The sequence below is a fragment of the Syngnathus floridae genome, chromosome 16 (assembly GCF_059516105.1).
Source record: "Syngnathus floridae isolate MCC-2025c chromosome 16, RoL_Sflo_1.0, whole genome shotgun sequence".
In the NCBI taxonomy this organism is placed as follows: Eukaryota; Metazoa; Chordata; class Actinopteri; order Syngnathiformes; family Syngnathidae; genus Syngnathus; species Syngnathus floridae.
The window spans coordinates 10,252,790-10,275,669 of NC_142428.1; the positions used below are offsets into that span (position 1 = coordinate 10,252,790).

At 44.4% G+C, this 22,880-nt stretch overlaps 3 protein-coding genes across 5 annotated transcripts in view; all 3 read left to right on the forward strand.

Moving 5' to 3' along the window:
• Positions 1–892: 892 nt before the first annotated feature.
• rcor1 (REST corepressor 1) lies at positions 893–6,311 on the forward strand. Its single transcript, XM_088399959.1, has 13 exons — positions 893–1,235; positions 1,337–1,393; positions 2,156–2,236; positions 2,350–2,402; positions 2,595–2,756; positions 2,824–2,942; positions 3,024–3,093; positions 3,158–3,199; positions 4,575–4,724; positions 4,798–4,875; positions 5,023–5,080; positions 5,146–5,358; positions 5,997–6,311. Exons 1-13 carry the CDS (start codon positions 1,061–1,063, stop codon positions 6,029–6,031), a joined length of 1,293 nt encoding a protein of 430 aa, XP_088256085.1. The 5' UTR covers positions 893–1,060; the 3' UTR covers positions 6,032–6,311.
• Positions 6,312–7,037: 726 nt separating this feature from the next.
• On the forward strand, positions 7,038–21,709 carry traf3 (TNF receptor-associated factor 3). Of its 3 annotated transcripts, none has more exons than XR_015863331.1 (16): positions 7,038–7,295; positions 8,293–8,449; positions 8,611–8,776; positions 8,949–9,000; positions 9,109–9,213; positions 9,298–9,462; positions 9,559–9,639; positions 17,749–17,823; positions 17,902–17,994; positions 18,123–18,263; positions 18,599–18,770; positions 18,857–19,200; positions 19,489–19,680; positions 19,963–20,410; positions 21,489–21,569; positions 21,692–21,709. XR_015863331.1 is itself a non-coding variant. In XM_088399955.1 (14 exons), exons 2-14 carry the CDS (start codon positions 8,296–8,298, stop codon positions 19,996–19,998), a joined length of 1,776 nt encoding a protein of 591 aa, XP_088256081.1. In that variant the 5' UTR covers positions 7,038–7,295; positions 8,293–8,295; the 3' UTR covers positions 19,999–20,462. The 3 variants fall into 3 exon arrangements, 1 of the variants encoding a protein (XP_088256081.1); XR_015863330.1 differs by having other exon boundaries at positions 21,486–21,569; positions 21,692–21,707; XM_088399955.1 differs by lacking the exons at positions 21,489–21,569; positions 21,692–21,709 and having other exon boundaries at positions 19,963–20,462.
• The window catches only part of LOC148385666 (mirror-image polydactyly gene 1 protein-like), a 32,370-nt gene continuing 31,065 nt past the window's right edge, over positions 21,576–22,880 (forward strand). The window contains exon 1 of the mRNA XM_088399967.1: positions 21,576–21,725. The gene's annotated coding sequence lies outside the window, so the exon portion shown is untranslated. The remainder of the gene's footprint in view (positions 21,726–22,880) is intronic.

A 22,880-nucleotide genomic window follows, 5' to 3' on the forward strand; every position in this document is an offset into this window, starting at 1 on the left:
ACGGCTACTTTTAATTTGAACAGCACTTGTTCGTTCAATGTTTCCCCGCCCTCTAAATTATAATAATGTAACTGTTTTATGAAATAAATATTTTCACCTGCTCGTAACCAGCGTCAACTTTCTTAGACCAATTCAGGGTGTTTGTTTGGGGGCTCGAGAGAGGGGCGGTACTAAGTGCATATCGACCATTCCATTGCAGGCATAGCAAACTCTTACACCACGACGTGACTGATTATCGCGCCGGACACGGAGGCGCAACATTACGCGAACACGTAACAACCTACAAGTGTCTTTCGTTTCAATAAACGTTTATTTAGTTAAATTAAAAGTAGCCGTTAAGGGTTAACCCTTAACGGCTACTTTTGATTTGAACAGCACTTGTTCGTTCAATGTTTCCCCGTCCTCTAAATTATAATAATGTAACTGTTTTATGAAATAAATATTTTCACCTGCTCGTAACCAGCGTCAACTTTCTTAGACGTCTTTTGTTTCATATTTTTGTTGTTGTCGGGGCACATCTAGCGCTTGCAGTACGCAATTGCATCATGCGAGTAATCAAACAGAGTGAGTAATATGTATATTACAGTTGCCTTTAATGGAAACATTTTGAAATGTTTTGTTAAATGTGCGGAGGTTTTCGTGGCTTTTTTATTTGTCCTTTTGGTGAGTGACCGTGACAACCTGTTTTAGTTGCTTCATAGGCCTTGTGTCTTGTAAGGAAAAAAAACGTATTACGAGTATTGAACAGTAAATCAGAAACCTCGATCAAGACTAACTGGGACGTTCCTAAAATAAATTAGTAATTGGTTAAAATCATAGGGTCTACATAATATTCCTGTTCATGTTAAAACCGAAACAAGGCTTGGCTTTATTCAACTACAAATTCTTCTTCGTCTACTTCCGGCCTTAACTTCCGGTTCTACTTTACTCCAGTTAGTTACTCGCTCACTTTTTTCTCTCTCTTTTAAGCCTTGCTATTGTGGCGAGGCTCAGAGGAGTCGCGTCCAAGTCGGCCTACTTCTTCCAGGCGTAGCCGCTCAGCGTCGGTCACGTCCGGCCCATGGCGCCCATGCTCGACAGGAACGCGGAGGCGGCGGCGGTAGCGGGCAAGAGGCGAGGTCGCGGCCCCGGAGCGGCGGTCAGCATCGGCGGGAAGAGTGTGTCCGGTAATGGAATCAGCAGCCGGGGCTGCTGGGAAGATGGAAGTTCAGGCTGCAGTAGTGACGACGAGAACGGTGAGTAGCCTCGGTCCGAGCCCCCGGAAGAATAAAAAGTAAAACTAGCTCACGTTTACCACATTTAAAGTTTCTTGTGATCATATTTTGGGGGTGTGCAGGTGGAGGGATGCGGGTCGGATCGCAATATCAAGCCGTGGTTCCGGAGTTTGACCCGGGTAAGAAAGTCAAGCTTGGATGGGGGAGCCTCCAACAACCCACGCACACAAACATGGGCACGCTCGCACTTTAAACAATTCGTTGAATCGGTTACTAATAATTCACTGATTACTACACAATCGCCGAGTATTAAAAATAAAATAATAACTATAGTAAATGCCTATTGTTTATGTTGCACACCTAACAATAATGCAGAATGGTCAATGTGCTATTACAAGCTAATTTAACGCCAACAGTGCAGATGATGTACTTGTGAAATTTGCTAACATGTATCCAGTATTAATCCTTGCCTAGTACTGAACAATATGTTACCATTGCAGCTGGTACAGTTATATACAATCAATTCATCGTTTAGAGACCTTGACAATAAAGGAGACTTTGACTTTGACTTTTGTTTAACTTAAAAATGTCCAAATCCTCAGAAATTCCCCTTCTCAAAATGCAAACATTACTTTTAGTAGCAGTTTAAGTACTTTTTGTAAACTGTCAAAGCACAGTCATGATTTATCAATTAATTGTCAAACATAGAAATATGTCAAACACTCGAGCCAATGGTTGTCACTTCTGCCACCTAGCAGCCCATTAAAAAATTTCCGAGTTGCAGAACTCTTTTTTTTTTTTTTTTTTTTTTTTTTTTTTTTATCAGTGTCATTGATCAGTTGCGGCTTCGTAGATGAATTGTTGTCATCCCGTAGTGCGGGCCAGTAACCGCCCCGCCAAAGCGATGTTGGCTCCATCACTTGCCTCGTGTGTGTTTGCAGAGGTGGCGAAGGCGTGCCAGCTTTCTCATAGTGTGGGCTTGTTGGTGTGGAGTCCCAGCAACAGTGTTCAGCAGAGTCAACGTAAGACCACTCACTTCTTTTGGTTTTCACTCAGGCAGAGCAAAGTGACGCTCGCAGTATCATGCCGCCGGGGCTTCAAAATTCCAAGTGATTTTTGTTTGTTTGTTTTTCAGTTGACGAATACATCACCATTGCCAAAGACAAACATGGATACAACATGGAACAGGTCGGGCTTCACTGGTCGTCTGTCATAGTGGCTGTTGTGTTCCCTACCGACTGTCGCTTTAGCTTTTCAACTTGTGTGTGAAAATTGGAGTCGGGCGTTTTTGGCCTGTTGTGAAGAAATGGCAATCATTTGCCTCGGTGACCTTTTGGTAAGCATTGCGTTCTTGACGTCAGCGTCGTTCCTCTTTGTCAGGCCCTGGGCATGCTGTTCTGGCACCAGCATGACGTGGAGAAATCGCTGGCCGACCTGCCCAACTTTACGCCGTTTCCCGACGAGTGGACGGTGGAGGACCGCGTCCTGTTCGAGCAGGCCTTCAGCTTCCACGGGAAGAGCTTCCACCGCATCCAGCAGATGGTGGGCCACCTTAACGTCCGCCGCGTGGCCGGAGCGCCGCCAGCGCTCAACCTTCTGTCCGCTTCAGCTGCCCGACAAGTCCATGGCCAGCTTGGTGCGCTTTTACTACTCATGGAAGAAAAGCCGCAACAGAAGCAGCCTGATGGAGAGGCAGAGCCGCAAAGTCAAGCGAGAGCGAGACGACAGGTGAGCGAGCGGCGGTGGCTTTGACCTCACCCACATCAGACCGCAGCCCACGCTCAAAAACCATATGTCCGTGCCTTTCAGCGACGATGATGGTCAGGAACATCACGCCAGCGATCCCGAGTCCGGTCATGCTCAAGAAGACAGCAAGGAGGTCAGTTGAGTCTGCTCGCGGACACACGGCACATCTCATGTGTCCCTTTCCTTCCTGTTTTCAGGGAGCGGAGCGTTCTGAGCCGAAAGCTGCCGCGGGACTCAAAGTAAGAACGCGCAAAAATCTTGTCAGCAGTTCACACTGGCACGCATGCGCGCAACGAAAAGTATGCCAAGCATTATTTGCTCCCATTTACACATGAATGGCCCAAACCTTTGATAACCATCTGCAAAAATACAGCAGTATCTCTCAAAATGGCCTCTTGTGAAATATTTGGTTCAATAAAAACAGCAGTTGAATGCAATATTTTATTCTTAAAATTTAGACTACAGTATTTGGTACATTAAGGGTGTTTTCACACCTGGATCCTTTTAAAAGAACCAAAGTCAGGCCTCTTTAAGTGGACCAAAAAGTGGACCAAGAGGAAACAAACTCAGTTCTTTTTGTGTTCACATTGTGAGTGTATTTCAAAGAGGACCGAGTTCTCTTTCTGGTTCAGTTCAGCCTTGATGGGGCCTCAGTCCTCTTTCTGTTCACACTAGGTCCTCTAGAGCTCTCACACTCCCACTGCACTGCATTCTGGGTAGTTTTTGATATCCCCTGACTCCCTACTTCTTCGCATTTTATCTCGAGTAGCTAAATACTTTAGTTTTTTCACTTTTATTCTGCATTGTATAGAAGTTCTATCAAAACCGGCTGCTTTCATTCTCTCAGAAAATTCTTGAAATACTTTCGCATTACGGTGGGTCGTAGATAGTTGTGATTTAATGCTGTCGTCGTTCCAAATTTCCAAAAGACATTCCGTTTCGTCTTCTCCCCAAACTATGCCGCGTCCAGGTGCCGTGGCAGAACTTTGAACGGCACATGCTTCTCTACGTTTACTATTAGAACCACGGTCACGACCACGACTTGCTGCTGCCATACTTTGGATTCTCTGTTCTCTACAGTTTTGTTTTTGCGCCTGCAGTCACAAGACCAATCTACGGCAAGCCAAGGAGGTTACAATACAGTGCAAAAAGGCAAAGTGAACCCAGTGCGCTTTGTGTTCACAATGCACAGATTAGGTGAACCGTACCGTTGACATTTTAGCAAACCGTACTGAGACCAAGGTGGTCTCAGTACGGTTCGTTTTAAAGGGGTCTGAGTACGGTTGGCGTGTTCACATATGCACAAAAAATGCTGAGTCATCGATCTGAGTTCGTTTAGAGGGCTGAAAGGGACCAAGTGTGAAAACACCCAAAGAAACCTTAAGGTTTCCATTACAGTTTTTTTTTTTCTTCAAAATAAAAACAGCATTACCATTTCCATCACAATTGCAAGGCTTTGCAAGACTTTTTTGGCACCTTCAAGTACCGGTACTCGGTATCGGCCGGTGCTCGAATACTCGTACTCGGCCTGAAAAAACAACCACATAAGTGCTCCCACTGCGTTCGCAGTTGATGTTCTTTTCAGTTTGTCTCAAATGTCATCCCTATTGTCAGTCGTCAGGTGTCAAAGGTGCACACCGGGCCAAGACCCGCCCCCCCAGAGGAATGTTCCTGAAGCAGGAGGACGTGATCTCGCTGTCCAGCTCCTGCGCTCACAACGTCTTGCGCCAGCTGGACGTTCAACTGACCGCCGCCAAGCGACAGGTCGCCGCGGCCGGCTGTGTGTCTGAATGTGTGCGTGTGTAAATGTGGGTGCAAATGAGTGTGTGCACTTCAGGTCCAGAGCATCAAGCAGTCCAACAGCGCTCTCAAGGAGAAACTGGACTCCGGAGTGGACCAATTCCGACAACCTGAGGCAAGCACTGAATACAAACATGAATCATAGACAAAAACAATGCAGTTTTCACGGTGGCGCCTTGACTTGGAACCCTGATGAAACTTGTGAGGATGAAGATTTATGATGTCAAGATAATGACAGCTTGCGCATGCACATGTGTCACAGGTGAGCAGTAAAGTGAATGGTCGCTGGAGCTCGGATGAGCAGCTTCTGGCGGTTCAAGGTAAATGGCCTGATCTTGGGCTGCCTTTGCGACGCCCGCCTCTAATTGGCCCGCGTAATCGACAGCCATCAGGAAGTACGGGCGAGACTATCAGGCCATCTCAGACGTGATCGGCAACAAGTCGGTCGTGCAGGTAAAGAACTTCCTGGTCAACTACCGCCGCCGCTTCAACCTGGACCAGGTGCTGCAGGAGTGGGAGGCAGAGAATGGTGTGGAGGGTGAAACTGCACCCGACGACGACAAGATGGAGGTGGTGGGGCCCGGCGAGGAAGATGCAGGTGAGGGAGGGGGGGAGTGCCGCTCACATGACTGGACTCAGTTACTCTGAAGTCGCCAATCTCAGGGCTTTCCAAAAATTTAAAAGCCCACTTGACTTTGACTTAGAAAAAGGGTTGTAATAAGGTAATGGCAGAGCACTACTTTTGTCCAAGTCAAGCTCCTCAGCTCACTTCAACATGTCTCGATTCCATGGGTGGTGGTGCATGGCCATTCTTAGTTGGTGGAGTGATTTGTCTGGTTAATTCCGATAACGAATGAGACTCCGAGGCCCCCACCGGCCCTTGCACCAGCGTTCGGTGGACCGGTTCCTCCGGACGCGGGTCGCACTCTAGCGCCCTGGCTAACCTGTGCAAAGCGAGAGTGTCAAGAAGCCACCAGATGGGGGCAGCGCTGCATTGTCCAAATTAAGCCCCTCCTTTCACTTGAACATAGGCCCTTGACACCAAAATGCACAAGATGTCTAAAAATACTTCCTTTTGTCTAATTGAACAACTCCCATCAACATTGTTCCTTGGCAACAGTGTAGCACTGCCAAAGCACTACTTGTGTCTAACAGAATCTCCTCAACTCACTCCAGTCAAGATAGCCTAAGAAAAAAAAAGACTCTTAACCCCCCTTGGCTCTCTGTGCTCAACAGATGACCAGCTGACTCCGCCGCCCGCAGACCTTTGACCCCGTGTTAATGTGTGTGGATGTTTAACTGCACCCTCTAACTTTGCTTTTTTTTTTTTCTTGAAAAATTGTTTCAATTTCACTTGTGAAGTTTATCTGTTGCCATGGAAAAATTAATTTAGAACCTAAATGGAGCTGCCATAGTTTAATTAAATCAATCTGAAAGGAGCTCACTTTTCATTTTATTTTTATGGTGAGGTGTTTGAGCCAATCAGAACATCTCATGATATTTAATTGCCATTTTTAAAATAAAATAGCTGCCATAGTTTTACTCAATCTATCTACCGTTTGTTTGCAATCAATCAAAATGTGTTCTGATACCGTTATCTCAGTTGTTATCATGGTTACCTGGTTTGCCAATTTTGATTAAAGCTGCTGTACTTTGAAAAGCGGCTCACATCTGTACCAATTGTATGCAGCCAATCAGAATGTCTGCTGATGGGTACCTGAGGTCGATTCTCAAAATATGTTTTATAAACTAACAGGACCTGTTACAGTTTAAATAAATTGATACACAGCAGTTCGCCCTGAAAAAATGTAGCCAATTAGAATGTCTCCTTTTGATGTCACCATGGTTACCTGGTTAGAAACATTGATCATGTTTAGTATTCTCATATCAAGGGCTGGCCTTGATATGAGAATATTACACAAGATAAATATTAATTTGTGTGTTGACGCGTGATATCATCTGTTGCCACGGGATCCCCATTTTGCTTGATATATTTTTTTTATGAACTAAAAGGACTTGTGGTTTTATTAAAGCAACCTGATCAGTAGCTTTGCTCAATGATGACAATTGCAGCCAATCACAAGGTCTCCTAATGACATCACCACCAGGCGATGGCTATGGTTAGAAATATTTATTTGAAAACTACTGAAATAGAAATAAATGAGCAAAATAATTGAAACATTTGTCATTACATTATCTACAAATAAATGTAAAAAAACGAAACATGAAAAGACACCGAGCGCGAGCAATCGAAAGGCGGACGGCGCCCCCTGGAGGCGGCAATCGTGGGGGATTTCCTGGGCGGAAGCGGCGGAGGGGGTTTCCACTAGTGACCCGAGCACTGTCCCTAGCCGCAGTGCCCCCGACGCAGCTGCCGGAGCTCCTAACCTGTTCCCGGTAATCCCCGGCCCAGCATAGGAAAAGAGCGACGAGGAGAGCAGAGGAAGCCTCGGACGTGGACCATGAGGGGGCGAGCGGCAGGTCGGCGGTTCGAGTCCCCCGGAAAGGCGCCGAGGAGCGGCTGAGCTGATTCATGTGAGTCGGCACAACAGCGGCTCGTACCTTCGTTTGCGTTTGGTTCTTTTTGGGGTTGAATGTGACGTGGGTGTCATGCACGTCGTGGGCTGCCAAGTTTGCGCGTGAAGTCTTTTCCACGTTCAATGAGCTTGAAATGGGAGAAGAGAAGCCGCGGATGCTAACCGCGTTAGCATGAGCAGCAGCCAGTAAACAGAAGCCCCCAGACGTGATCAATCGAACTCAGAGCAAATCGAAATCAAGACGCACCATGGAAAGAAAGCACATCGTCGGAGCGTTTATTCCACAGCCTCTTTCCCTCATAACTATGTACGAGTACGCCTTTTGTTCTCACGAGTAATACAATAAAGTAGTTGAACGACTGTCTTACGTTTTTCCCACTGTCACGTTTTGCTTACTAGTACCTAATTAAAACCTATTTGCATACTGCTATGCTCACTGAGTAGGCTTGAATTAAAGGGCCCATATTATGTTTTTTTAAAGACTGAAAATGCAATAACTGTTTAATCGGCCGATTTAACTGACTAATTTAAAAAGTCAAAAGGATCTAATCTAATGGATAAAATTAGAGGTGTCAAAACTAATCGACTAATTGATGATCAAATGAGCCGGCAACTATTTTAATAATTGAGTACAGTAAACGTGTTGAGCTGCTGTTCAATATAAATTATCCAAATCCCCAGTTTTTTTGTTTTGTTTTAAATAACCAAAGATAATACAGCTTCTTTTGTGATCCCTTAACGCAGTGTCTCACAATCAGGAGTCCACGACCACATTGCTGGCGCTACGTGGGAGCATTTAATTATGTATCTTGTATTTAATGTTTAAATAGATATTTTACAATGTTTTAACAAATAGGTCAGCATCTCATCAGTAAAATAATTTTAAGTATATTAACCTGCATGAATTTAATTGTTGTGTGCGTGTGTGTGTGTGTGGGGGGGGGGGGCGTGCGTGCGTGTGTGTGGGGGTGCGTGCGCATGTGTGCGCACACCAGGTCATGTCAGCCGGACACAGCGTTGACGGGAGGGAGGTGCAGATTCCCCTCCAGCAGGTGGCGCCCTCCCTCATTCCGCCCCTGTCTGCGGCTCCTCCCATCACCCCGCCTCCCAACCGGCCTGCCAATCCCTGGCCTCCGAGCGACTCCTCGCAAGGTGATCGCCATGACGTCATTGCGCCGCCGCGACATTGTTGTCATGCTAAAGTGTATTTATGACAACATCGTAGGATACAATTGCGTATGGATGATTTCAACGTTATTCTGATGTGTGGATGATATCAACGTTTGGTATGCGTGCACGTGTGTTGCATTCAGGCGCACCAGCGGGCTTCATGCCCCTGGACGGCGGCTTCACGGATCACTTTGTGGATGTCCCCGAAGAGAAATATCTGTGCGAGTCCTGCCGGCTGGTCCTGTGTCAGCCCAGGCAGACCGAGTGCGGTCATCGCTTCTGCCAGACCTGCATTGCCCACATACTCAGGTGATAGATGCACACACAGGAGCAGCGTGTGTGTGTGCGTGTGAATGTGTGTGTGTGTGTGCGAATGTGTCTGTATGTGTGTGTGCGTGCGTGCACATGTGCGTGCGTATATATGTCTCTAACCGGGTGTGTCTCGCTCTGTCCTTCATGTGTGTGCTTGTGTGCGTTGCAGCCGTCCCAACCCTGTGTGTCCGGCCGACATGGAGCCGCTGTTCAACAACAAGGTGATCGCATGCACGCATGAATTGATCGATGAGTAATTGATATCGATGAATACGAATTGCCCTCGCCCCATAGTGCCAATCCGACCTCGGTCGACTGTTTTGTTTCAGATTTTCCGCGACGTTTGCTGCCATCGAGAAATCCTGGCGCTGAAGGTGTACTGCCGCGCCGAAGCCAAAGGCTGCCAGGAGCAGATGAGCCTGCAGCAGATGCCCGTGAGACCGGCGCTGTCCCTCCGCCGTTACCGTAGCGACGCGCCCGCCCACCAGCTCACCGCCTGCCAACCTTGTTGCCCGCAGGAGCACGCCAACGTGTGTCCCTTCTTTGAGGTGCCGTGCCCATTGGGCAAGTGCAAGGAGAGGATGATGAGGAAGGACATTCCCGATCACCTCAGCTGGAAGTGCAAACACAGAGAGAGCACCTGCGACTTTTGCCTCACCAAGATGCCGCTCACCGACTTGCAGGTAAACGCCGGCGACGCTGCGTTGAAGGGCTCGAACAAGCAATGGTCGCCCATCGCGGCTGTGCGTGAACCTGTCCTTTGTGTGTTTGTGCATAAGAAACACAAGGAGACGGTGTGCCCAGCCTTCCCGGTGTCGTGTCCGAACCTGTGCTCCTTCTCATCGCTGCCACGGAGCGAGGTAACAAAAAGTCGCTTCCTTGTCGTGTCGTGTTGTGTGTGTGTGTGTGTGTGTGTGTGTGTGTGTGTGTGTGTGTATGTGTGTGTGTGTGGGGGGGGGTATAGATAGATATATGTATACTTCATATATGTATGTATATATGTGTGTGTGTGTGTGTGTGTGTATTTCTATACTGCTTGTCCCCACGGGGTTCACGGGCGTGCTGGAGCCTATCCTAGCAGTCATCGGGCAGTAGGCGGGAGACACCCTGAACTGGTTGCCAGCCAATCACAGGGCATACAGAAATGAACAACCGTCCGCACTTGCACTCACACCGAAGGGCAATTAGGAGTGCTCAGTCGGCCTACCATGCTTGTTTTTGGGATGTGTGAGAAAACCAGAGTGCTCGGAAGAAACCCACGTGGACATGGGGAGAACATGCAAACTCTACACAGGGAGGGCCGGAGGTGGAATCGAACCTGCAGCCTCCTAAGTGTGAGGTGGGGTTAGGACATACATACACACACACAGTAATTCCTCGCTACATCGGGGTTCATTTATATCGCGGCTTCAGTACATTGCAGATTTCCCCCCCCAAAAAAATCAAAAATTCAAAATAAAAATTCAAAATTTATGAATTATGGCACCGAAGTTGCCCGCACGCCAGCAGAAGGCAGGGAGGGAACTGCAGTACGTACACTTGTACCTTGTTATAAAAAAAGTTGTTATAATAAGAGTTCTAAAAACAGATTTACAGTATTGTACCTTGTTACAATTTTCTTTTACAATAATAAAAGACTTCTAAAAACATGTTTACAGTATGTACACTTGTACCTTGTTAGTTACAATATAACTTATGTTATAATAAGAGTTCTGAAAACATATTTACAGTATGTATACTTTAGCTACATCTACATATGTTACACACCAGGGCTGTGGACTTGGTCGGATTTTTGCACCGAGTCCGAGTCCGGCCTCTTGACCACCGAGTCCGAGTCCGGCTGTCCATTTTTTCTGTTAATTCATGTGACTGCTTATTCTTTATTCAAGGCTAATTTAGATCAAAATCTACCAGAATGAACGCAACTGCTTTCACACTGGCTGGTTCGGCTTATATAGGATCCCTTGCTGAGAGCACGGACGTAAAAGTGAGGCGACGTTCCAATTGGACGTCGGATCGATAACATTTTCCCTGCCCTACCGGAGTTGTGCTAGTTCATAACGTAGATCACTCATGGCACGTAGTCAGAAATGTACGGTTGACAATTTAACCGATAGAAGTGGATACATTGGAACATAACCTACACTCTAATATATTATTTGACATGGTATTAAATGCGTGGCTTTACAAAAATAGTCATTGAAGCCCACCCTTAGCCCTGAGTGCCCTTGGAATATATTGAATGAACTTCGGAATATATTGAATGAACTTCGGAATATATTGAATGAACTTCGGAATATATTGAATGAACTTCGGAATATATTGAATGAATTTCGGAATATATTGAATGAACTTCGGAATATATTGAATGAATTTTGGAATATATTGAATGAATTTCGGAATATATTGAATGAACCTTGAATATATTGAATGAATTTCGGAATATATTGAATGAACTTCGGAATATATTGAATGAACTTCGGAATATATTGAATGAAACTTGACTGACGTCATCATTGCCGCCATCTTGTACATGCATTTCGTTGCTGCCGCAATTATGAACCAGTCAGCTCGCAATATCGTGTCAGCTATTCTTAGCAATGATGAAATTGTCAATGCACTGGCGAGTGCTTGTACCACCCAAAATCCCCCGGAGACACATGCCCAGCAATATAATACTTTGGACGAAGAAGTCCAGGCTGCTTTTAATCGGGGCGGTTTAATGTCAGACAATATTTTCACGGACCATATTCACGGCTCAATGTGCGGTGCCCTTTCTAGTGAACGGGCGTAGATTGTACAGGGGGGCTGTTGTGGGGCACTGCTGTGAGGTCGATGGCAAGCTGAGGTTGCGATGATTAACAGAAGCCTGGTCTGTTGTGCGCCCAGGTCTGCCCCGATTAAAAGCACCCTGGACTTCTTCGTCCAAAGCATGATATTGCTGGGCATGTGTCTCTGGGGGATTTTGGGTGGTACAAGCACTCGCCAGTGCATCGACAATGTCATCATTGCTAAGAATAGCTGACACGATATTGCGAGCTGACTGGTTCATAATTGCGGCAGCAACAAAATGCATGTACAAGATGGCAGCAATGATGACGTCAGTCAAGTTTCATTCAATATATTCCGAAATTCATTCAATATATTCCGAAATTCATTCAATATATTCCGAAATTCATTCAATATATTCAAGGTTCATTCAATATATTCAAGGTTCATTCAATATATTCCAAAGTTCATTCAATATATTCCGAAATTCATTCAATATATTCTGAAGTTCATTCAATATATTCAAGGTTCGTTCAATATATTCAAGGTTCATTCAATATATTCCGAAGTTCATTCAATATATTCCGAAGTTCATTCAATATATTCCGAAGTTCATTCAATATATTCAAGGTTCATTCAATATATTCAAGGTTCATTCAATATATTCCGAAGTTCATTCAATATATTCCGAAGTTCATTCAATATATTCAAGGTTCATTCAATATATTCCGAAGTTCATTCAATATATTCAAGGTTCATTCAATATATTCAAATATTAATTTCCTGAACGGCATGCCATACACACACATATATATATATATATATATATATATATATATATATATATATATATATATATATATATATATATATATATATATATATGTATATATATACAGGACTGTCTCAGAAAATTTGAATATTGTGATAAAGTTCTTCATTTTCTGTAATGCAATTAAAAAAACGAAAATGTCATACATTCTGGATTCCTTACAAATCAACTGAAATATTGCAAGCCTTTTATTATTTTAATATTGCTGAGTATGGCATACAGCTTAAGAAAACTGAAATATCTTATCTCAAAATATTAGAATATTTCCTCAGACCAAGTAAAAAAAAAAGATTATAACAGCAAAACAAAATCAAACATTTGAAAATGTCCATTAATGCACTCAGTACTTGGTCTGGAATCTTTTTATACGGATTACTGCATCAATGTGGCGTGGCATGGAGGCAATCAACCTGTGGCATTGCTGAGGTGTAATGGATGCCCGGGATGCTTCAATAGCGGCCTTTAGCTCATTTGCATTGTTGGGTCTGGTGTCTTTCAGCTTCTTCTTCACAATACCCCACAAATTCTCTATGGGGTTCAGGTCAGGAGAATTGGCAGGCCAATCGAGGACAGTAATGCCATGGTCAGTACACCATTTACTGATGGTTTTGGCACTGTGGGCAGGTGCCAGATCATGCTGGAAAATGAAATCATCATCTCCATAGAGCTTTTCAGCAGACGGATGCATGTAGTGTTTTAAAATCTGCATTAACTTTGGATTTGATGAAACAACACCATTAGCTGACATGGCTCCCCAAACCATCGCTGACTGTGGGAACTTCACACTGGATTTCAAGCAACTTGGATTTTGCTCCTCTCCAGCCTTTCTCCAGACTCTGGCGCCTTGACTTCCAAATGAAATACTAAACTTGCTTTCGTCTGAAAAGAGGACTTTGGACCACTCTGCAACTGTCCAGTGCTTCTTTTCCATAGCCCAAGTCAGACGCTTCAGAAATGGCTTGACAATGGGAATACGGCTATTGTAGGCCATTTCCCGGACACGTCTGTGAACAGTGGCTTTTGATATCTTGATACCTACTTGACTCTTTGAAGCTCCCCCAAATTCTGGAAGCGACTCTTCTTCACAATGCTGTTAAGGCTGCGGTCATCTCTCTTGGTTGTGCAGCGTTTCCTGCCACATTTCCCCCTTCCAACAGACTTTTAGTGGATGTGCTTTGAAACTGCACTCTGTGAACAGCTTGCTCTTTGAGACATTTCTTTTTGTTTCTTACCCTCCTTATGGAGGGTGTCAATGATGGTCCTCTGGACAGCAGTCAGGTCAGCAGTCTTCCCCATACTTGTGATTTAGTTTACTGAACCAAGCTGTGTGTTTTTCAAGGCTCAGGAAACCCTTGCAGGTGTTTCGAGTTAATTAGACAATTCAAGTGATTAGTTGAATACCCTACTAGTTTACTTTTTCATGATATTCTAATATTTTGAGATAGGATATTTGAGTTTTCTTAAGCTGTATGCCATAATCAGCAATATTAAAATAATAAAAGCCTTGCAATATTTCAGTTGATTTGCAATGAATCCAGAATATATGACATTTTTGTTTTTTTAATTGCATTACAGAAAATAAAGAACTTTATCACAATATTCTAATTTTCGGAGACAGTCTAGTACACACCTCTCATTTCTGCAATGTTTTAATTACCGTATTTTTCGCACCATAAGGCGCACTGGATTATAAGGTGCACCCTCATTTAATTTATTTTAGAAATTATTTCATATATAAGGCGCACCGGATTAAAAGGAGCATAAAATAGAAGCTATACTGCAACAAACTGAGGTTGACGAGGGTTGCGGTATGCATCCACTAGCCAATAACCAATGAGCCCTCAGTAAACAATCGCGTTTCTCAAACTATCTCCTATAAAAGTGATCGAAACCGACTAAAGTTCAATCTAGTTGTACTAAGTTCATCTTGTTTTTCCTTTTTTCAATCACTTTACTGGTTTCTTTTATATCAAACAAATTATTTTAGGTTCATTACCTGACATGTTTCGGCGGTTTCTTCCGCTTTCTTTTATATCAAACAAATTATTTTAGGTTCATTACCTGACATGTTTCGGCGGTTTCTTCCGCAGAAACAAAAATAATTTGTTTGATATAAAAGAAACCAGTGAAGTAAAGTTCAATCTAACACATTGGTACTGCTTACTTATGTTTCCCTTCCATATCGATCTGTAAATTTACTTGAAACATTAACGGAGCAGCCTATTTTGAAATGAAATAGCCTCGTGCATATAGCAGCTATCATTATAGCATTAGCCACCCGCAAACTCCCATGAGCCTCAGCTCGCAGACTCCCCATGAGCCTCAGCAAAGTGTCATGGCGGCCCCCTGTAAACAATCACGTTTCTCAAACTCTCTCCCATAAAAATGATCGGACTCAACTAAAGACTGATTTGACACATTGGTGCTGCTTATTTATGATTCCGTTGGATGTTGATCCGTAAACATACTCGAAAACATTAACGGAACAGCCTATTTTGAAATGAAATAGCTTTGCGGGTACAACAGCTATTCAGTGACGCCCCCTGACCACGGTTGCCATAATGCTGGGAAGCGATGCGACCTTTTAATTTACTAGTCGTACTAAAAAGTACTGAAACATTTTGGCAGAATGCTGTGTACAACCGGTATGGATCAACAAATTCATCAATTGCTCCATATATAAGGCGCTCTGCATTAGACACAGTGATTTTTTGAGTAAATTTTAAGTTTATAAGTGCGCCTAATAGTGCGGAAAATACGGTATATCTTGTCATGGGACAACACTGAAGAAATGACACTTTGATCCAATGTTAAGTAGTCACTGTAGAGCAGTGGTTCTGAACCTGGGTTGGATCGAACCTCAGGGGTTCGGTGAGTCGGCTTCAGGGGTTCGGCAGAGCTGCTATGACATTGTCACGCCCCCCGTCAGCGGATGGCCGAATACACCGGTAGCACCCCCCCCCCCCGTCCGTGGATGGCCGAATACACCGGTAGCTCCCCCCCATCCCCCCCTCCGTCCGCGTCCGAAGTGGACCTCGGTGCGCAGGGAGCTTAATTTTGTCCGATCGCGCCAGCCGCGCAACTGCACCGCGCATTATTGTAACAGAGCGCTCGCTTAAATTTAGAAAATATTTTTAAGATCCTAAAGGACTTTCCAAAATTCAAGTGGACCTCAGTGTGCAGGGAGCTTAATTTGGTCCGATTAATTATATATATAATTATATATATATATATATATATATATATATATATATATATATATATATAGGTGGTAGGTGGTAGAGAATGACCAAGCCAAGATCCTCTGGGACTTCCAGATCCAGACAGACAGAATGGTAATGGCGAACCAACCGGACATTGTGGTAGTGGACAAAGAGCAGAGGAAAGCCGTTGTGGTTGACATAGCCATCCCAAATGATGGTAACATTAGGAAAAAGGAACATGAGAAACTTGAGAAATATCAAGGGCTCAGAGAAGAGCTGGAGAAGACCTGGAGAGTTAAGACTTCAGTGGTACCTGTGGTCATTGGAGCACTAGGGGCAGTAACCCCCAAACTGGAGGAGTGGCTCAAACAGATCCCAGGAAAAACATCTGACATCTCAGTCCAGAAAAGTGCAGTACTAGGAACAGCAAAGATACTGCGTAGAACCCTCAAGCTCCCAGGCCTCTGGTAGAGGACCCGAGCTTGAAGGGAAAAAGATACCACCCACGGGGGGTGAGGAAAAAGTTTTTATATATATATATATATATATATATATATATATATATATATATATCTGTCAGGTTCAAAATCAGCAAAAGGATCAGCAGACAAAACCAGTGAGGCAGAATGTTGAGTCTTTTCTCGCGAGGAGTGCAACCAGACTTACAGCAGTCCGACTACACTAAAGATCTGTCACACCCCTCGCTCTTTTTATTTTGGGATGCCTTACCCACAATGTGAGACTAGCCCCTAACAGGTGGGGGGGAAAGCATGGCCTAGTCTCATGAGAAACAAAAAAGAGCGCAAGGACAAAATGCTATGTGAAACAAGTACTCACAAGACGTCATGAGAAACAAAAGAGCGCAAGGACAAAATGCTGTGTGAAACAAGTAGTCACAGACAAGACGTCATGACAAAATGTTACGTGAAACAAGTAGTCACAGACAGGACGCCATGAGAAAGGAGTGCAAGGACAAAATGCCATGTGCAGACATCAACAAAATGGATTGAGCTATCAGCAGCTTTCTTGGATTCCCAGAGGTGTAGAAGGTCAGGAAGCTCCAGACAGCATCGTTTGACTTGTTGTGAACTGGTGGACGTCTGCAAGGCGAAACAGCAAGCATTCTGCGCAATAATTTTAGTAATAAGTACTTATTAGGGAACGCATGATAACATATATATACAATTTATCTAACAATTCCCCCCTGTTTTATCATAAGTTCTCGGAGACCAACCCATCACCCATATGGCCACTTCAAAAAGATTTTCAGCCAAGGGATCACATTTCGCAGGAACCAACTTACACACTATATATATATATATATATATATATATATATATATATATATATATATATATATATATATATATATATATATATATATATATATATATATATATATATATATATATATATATATATATATAAATTGAGCACTCAAAATTACCCGTGCTGTGAGGAGCTGCGCCCCACAGTCATTATTAATGCGCAATGAATAGCTTCTGCTATGGAAGCTCGTCTGAGGACGACCAAGAGAGAGAGAGAGAAATTACCCGTAGGCGTGAGTGCGGATGGTTGTTCGTCTCTGTGTGCCCTGCGATTGGCTGGCTACAGATTCAGGGTGTCCCCCGCCTACCGCCCGATGACTGCTGGGATAGGCTCCAGCATGCCCGCGACCCCCGTGGGGACAAGCGGTACAGAAAATGGATGGATGGAGGTTTCTTTGTTTGCTGTATGCGTCTTGGCCACAAGGAGCAGTACAACATGTACAGCACAATTACAGTAGATTTGTTGATGAATCAATAAAGAAGATGTGACATTAAGCTAATAAGTAATAATAATAAGTAATAATGAGTTGTTTTTTGCTGAGGATAAAGAATATACGCCCAGAAGTATTGTTGAATGCCATCTGCACGTGTTACTGTCAAGCTTAGAATTACTCCAATCATTTATGCTAATTTTGTCAGCCTGTCAATAGCGCTTTGCATTGCGTGTTAGCACTGATCTAGCAGCCTTTCTTGAATGTAACTTTGGTTAAATACACAATGTTCTACTCTCTGTTTTGAGTTGAGTCTAACACCAATTTTGAGCAGTCGCGTTACTCCCGCCGCTGGACCTGTGTGCATCCGTTCGTATACTGATGTGTGTGTGGGGGGTTTTGCCAGCTGGCCAGTCACCAGCATGAGTGTCCCAAAGCTCAGGTCAGCTGCCCCTTCCAGCGCTATGGTTGCATGTACAAGGTAATTCCACCTCCGTCGCCATCTTGTTTTGTACCTACCCTGCTGCTGTTGATTAAAAGCCTGCGTGTGCATGCGCAGGCGCTGAGTCCGGAGGTCCGACAACACGAAGCCACGTGTGCCGCTGAGCACCTGAGGATGATGATGCTCAAGAACATCTCCCTGGAAAGCAAGGTGGCATCTTCGGCATCATCCTCATCTTCATCTTTACAATGAAGGATACTTCATGCGCACACGTCTGAATCTGCTCGTGTCTTTGGCCACATGTCCATATCTCGTACGCATCGTCTGCACGTGTGTAGGTGGAGGAGGTGAAGGCCGAGTTGATGGACAAGCGCAAAGCCGTCCCTCTCGTGAGTTCCCGTCTTTCCGAGGCTGAGAAGCACAACGGCGAGCTGAGGGACAAACACAGACACATGGAACAAAAGGTGGCCTCCATGCAGGTCGGCACACACACACACACACACGAGCATGCACAAACACATGCACATACGCAGCTCTACAAGGATTTCAGTGACACATATTTCCACTAAAGTAGCAAATGACATGTTTGCGAGTTGATCTAGAAATCATAGCTGTCTCCCCATGTGAAAACTACATCCAGTCAACCAAGAAGTAGTTACTGTGCTGTTTGGTGATATGGTGAGCACCACACCAAACATGGACCGGATGACTAAGGCTTAGCACGTCATAAAGCTTAGCAGCACCTACGACGTCGCTCCATCTGTCACGTTTTCATTGAGCCCAGCATGCCCTCTCTCGGCGCCTGTCTTTGTAGAAGGTGATGAGCACCCACTCCGAGAAGCTTCTGGAAGTGGAGCTGGAGCTGCGTTCTCTGGCCTCGCTGCGGGACGAGCTGGACAAGGTCCGCCTGTCGTTGGACGCCGTTCGTGCCAGGCTGGGCGTGCTGGAGCAGGGAGGACGCTCCCCTGCAGGAAGCGTCACCCTCGGTAGGCACCGGCCGACAAACTGCGACTCGGACACAAAAGCGGGCATGCTAAAGTGGTTTGTGACACAGGCGTGTGTTTGCGTGCAGCCTCGCTGGAGACGCAACAGAATCGGCAGGGCGACATGCTGAGCGTTCACGACATCCGTCTGGCCGACATGGACCTTCGCTTCCAGGTGCTGGAGACAGCCAGCTACAACGGGACGCTCATCTGGAAGATCCGTGACTACAAGCGTCGGAAACAGGAAGCGGTGGCGGCCAAGACTCTGTCGCTCTACTCGCAGCCCTTCTACACAGGATACTTTGGCTACAAGATGTGTGCCCGCGTCTACCTGAACGGCGACGGCATGGGCAAGGGCACGCACCTGTCGCTCTTCTTCGTGGTCATGCGTGGCGAGTATGACGCACTCCTGCCGTGGCCGTTCAAACAGAAGGTAGTGTCGCTACGTGGGGGACAAATATTTGGTGATTCGAGCGCTGGTCTAGTCAAGTCAATTCCAGTGACAGCTTGGCAGATCGTGAACAATTCTTCCAAAGCAGGCTTTGAGCTATTTTTTTTTTTTATTTCATCTGCCACATAGCTTTAATGGCTTAATGCTGACAAATAATCCTAAACGCCATTGGTATGCTAATGGTTAGCATCACTCGCCGTGGGTTTTGCAGCTATTTGAACACTACTGCATCAAGCTCGTGATTATCGATTATCATGTCGCATGCGTCAGGTGACCCTGATGCTGATGGACCAGGGTCCAGCGCGCAAGCACCTGGTGGACGCCTTCAAGCCGGACCCAAACAGCAGCAGCTTCCGCCGTCCCGCTGCCGAGATGAACATCGCCTCCGGGTGTCCGCTCTTCGTCTCCCAGAGTGTCTTGGAGTCGGCCAGCTACACCAAGGACGACACCATCTTCATTAAGGTGCGACACACCCACCGCAATGCATGACTTTAAATGTGATTGGTTCATTTGAAAAACAGAGCCGCACTCTCAGGTGAGGGTGTGCACACATGTGCAACTACGTTATTTCACATCTATCTCCCTGGTCAGAAAACTTTATTTTCCAATTGCTATGTAAAGGTTGTATGTCACAGGAAGAAAGCAAATGATTTCTCGTGGTCTTTTTTTTTTTTTTTTTTTTAACTTTATCACCAAAAGATGGCACTTGACTTTTGATATCCACATGGTATTGTGTGTTGTTAGGTTACTGTGGATACTTCTGACCTTCCTGATCCATGATCGTGCCGTGCGACTCGGACACACCCACCCGGCGGCAACGGGAGAGGAACCCCGTCCAGGCGCCCAATGGCGGAAGGGCGTGTCTTCTTCTTCTGATTGGCTGCATGTTTGCGTGCATTTGTGCACGTGTGAGGCACCACATAACCGCGGCGATGACTCTTGTGAGGCCGTCGCGGTTGCTGCTAGTTATTGATGCTGTGCATCAAGCTTGACTTCCTGTTTGGCAAGGCATACTGGGAAATCGACGGCAGGAGCTGAGGAAAGTTGTGTCACATCGGCGAGTCGCGCCGACGCCAAACGTGTGGAGGTGGACCTGAACATGGAAGTCAAACGTGTGGACGTTCCGCCGTGCCCCCGCTGACTTCTTCCATAGGATTGTTCACTCCACGAATGTGATTCAAAGGAAAGACGTGTAAGTGTTGTTTTTGTGGTCGATAACGGGAATAAAGGAAATTCCATTGCAAGCACTCCTTTATTTCCTTCTGTTTCCGCAGTGCGTTTTCATGGAGTGCAATTCCAAATCTGATAAACAATGACGTTTGTTTGACAGTGTTCAATCTATACCTCATTTAAGTCGTCTGCAGTATTTGGAAGGAGCAGTTCAGGAAACGTGGAATTCAAACTAGAGCTCAAATCATCTCAATATGGAATCATCAGATGGAAAACTAGTTTCATAATGAAATGTGGCATTCAAAGTTTTGGAAACATGGCATTGAAATATCTGGCGCTTGGATTTGAAATTAGATTGAAATGTGGTGGACATTTTTTTTAATTCAAATCATGAGATTCAAGTAAGACAAACCATGGAATTGAAAATTTGAATTGGAAATTTATTGCAACATGGAATTAAAGTCACTGAGGGATTCCGATTGTTAAAATTGAGTCATGGAAACATCACATGGAATTAAAATACTCACGATGTGGATTTAGATTAATATTGAAACAAATGAAAGGTATCAAGAGATGAAATTTAAGATATGATTTGTATCAATGTCATCAAATTAAATTAAAACAAAAGATGCGGGTAAAAGTCAATTAAAATAATGGAAGCATGTAGTAGGAATGCTTCATGATTTTAATGTTTAAGTCCTACAGTTACTGAAAACTGAGGCATGGAATTAAAGTATTGTGGAATTAGTTTAATACAGTAAAACTTGGGAAAACAAGGAATTAAAAGTCAGTTTGGCACATGAATTAAAATTATGGCAAATTGAATTGGAATTATGGACTTCAAATACAACAAAACTGAAAGTCTTTTAAATTTGACATGTACGTATCCATGTAAGGCAACTGAAAATACATTCCCATTAAATTAGCTCATAGCATTAAAAGTAATGAATTCATTAAATCAGATGGAAAGATGCAATGAAAAGTGCTGGAAATTTTCAGTAAAAACAATTGCATACGGGAGGGGGTGGGGGCTCGAACAATACACTGCTTCCACTGACGAGGGAAACGCCAATGATTGTCGCCTTCCTCCCGTCCAGCAGGTAGCGACCATGCGCCCGAAGCTGAGCAAATACGAAGAATTGACGGCAGCTGTAGAAGAAGAAACTAGACGTGATTGCAAAGTATGTAATCTATTGTTGCTAGTAGACGTTTCCATTTGTGCTGCTCCAAATCAACTAATTTCCATTCTTCAAAAATTCCATTCTTCAAATTTCCATTCTTCTTGTTGGTTTGAATTCAAAAGGTTGACGAATTGTCTCCATCGCTGCTGTACTCCGGTGAGTTGAATTAACTTGGACAGTTTGTACGTGAGTAAACAAGCTAACAACAAATTATACAAGGAGGCGACATTATACATCTTATATTTTGTTTTTGAAGACAACGTTTGTTTCATCTCTATAGACAAAGTGGGACTCGTTGATAATTTAATGATTTTAAATTAAGACGGGACGCCCACTTGTAAAGTCTACCATCCTCAACATCCGGTTATTTTGTGCTGTTTCCGAGGTAAACGAGGGAGGCACCATTTTGTTTGGACCGTTCCATATAACAGACTGCACTTCACCGGGGCTCGTGTAGTCTCGCCCTCTTTGAAACTCATGTAGTCCCAGTTAAGACCCTCAAGCATTTTATTTGATATTCTAAATTATAGTTCTCATGATGTTTTGCTGGCATCAAACAAATAAATCTGTAGGTTCCCAAGAACACAGTTTTAATATATCCAGCATGCAACTTCACATACACCGACTGCCATTAACTATCACCCTTCTCGTCGTCCAAAACACCGTAACATTTCTTATACTCGCTAGAGTTAACTGTGTGTGTACTTCAGGTACCATAGAAATTTCCATGTATTACATCTCCCCCTTTTAAAGTCATAACATGCTTTCAGTACAGACTCTATAACTAAAATCCCTCGACTTACTCCATGCATCTAAATCAATCCTATTACTTATGTCGAGTTTAAGTCCAGAGCAGATAAATGTAACCATTTCCTTTTCATATTCTGGAAAAAATGTTTCAAAACATATTTTCAATCAATCATTTTTCTCACATCAACAATGTTCTCATAAATCCAGTCTGTTGGCTGTTTTACTCACTCTTCCTGAACGAGTGATGGTGACCGTCTCTCGAGTGGGTGAGACAGATGATCCAGTGGCAGGTGTCTCTACCTGGCTAGGATTCATACTCACATCTGTCCCAAAGTCACCAGTCCCTTCAGCTGTGAATTGTTGTGGAAGCCTGTCATTATCCGAAGATAATGTAGGTGCTTTCTGTGGATGACGTCTGTTCCGTCTATACTGTCCTCCATCAGTAGACTCCACCAAGTAGGACCTTGGAGTAGAGCTGGCTTGTACCACCGTACCTGGGGTTGTCCATTGTCTCTCATCATCCAGTTTCATGAGGACCTTGTCCCCTGGACTCAGCTGCGG

Excerpts from the sequence above, each read along its gene's own strand:
- traf3 (XM_088399955.1), top strand. The coding sequence starts at position 8,296 with ATGTCAGCCGGACACAGCGTTGACGGGAGGGAGGTGCAGATTCCCCTC. Across the intron at positions 8,450-8,610 it reads TCCGAGCGACTCCTCGCAAG|GCGCACCAGCGGGCTTCATG; the intron begins GTGATCGCCATG and ends TGTTGCATTCAG. Across the intron at positions 18,264-18,598 it reads AAAAGGTGGCCTCCATGCAG|AAGGTGATGAGCACCCACTC; the intron begins GTCGGCACACAC and ends CTGTCTTTGTAG.
- rcor1 (XM_088399959.1), top strand. The coding sequence starts at position 1,061 with ATGGCGCCCATGCTCGACAGGAACGCGGAGGCGGCGGCGGTAGCGGGC. Across the intron at positions 2,403-2,594 it reads ATGGATACAACATGGAACAG|GCCCTGGGCATGCTGTTCTG; the intron begins GTCGGGCTTCAC and ends CCTCTTTGTCAG. Across the intron at positions 2,943-3,023 it reads AAGCGAGAGCGAGACGACAG|CGACGATGATGGTCAGGAAC; the intron begins GTGAGCGAGCGG and ends CGTGCCTTTCAG.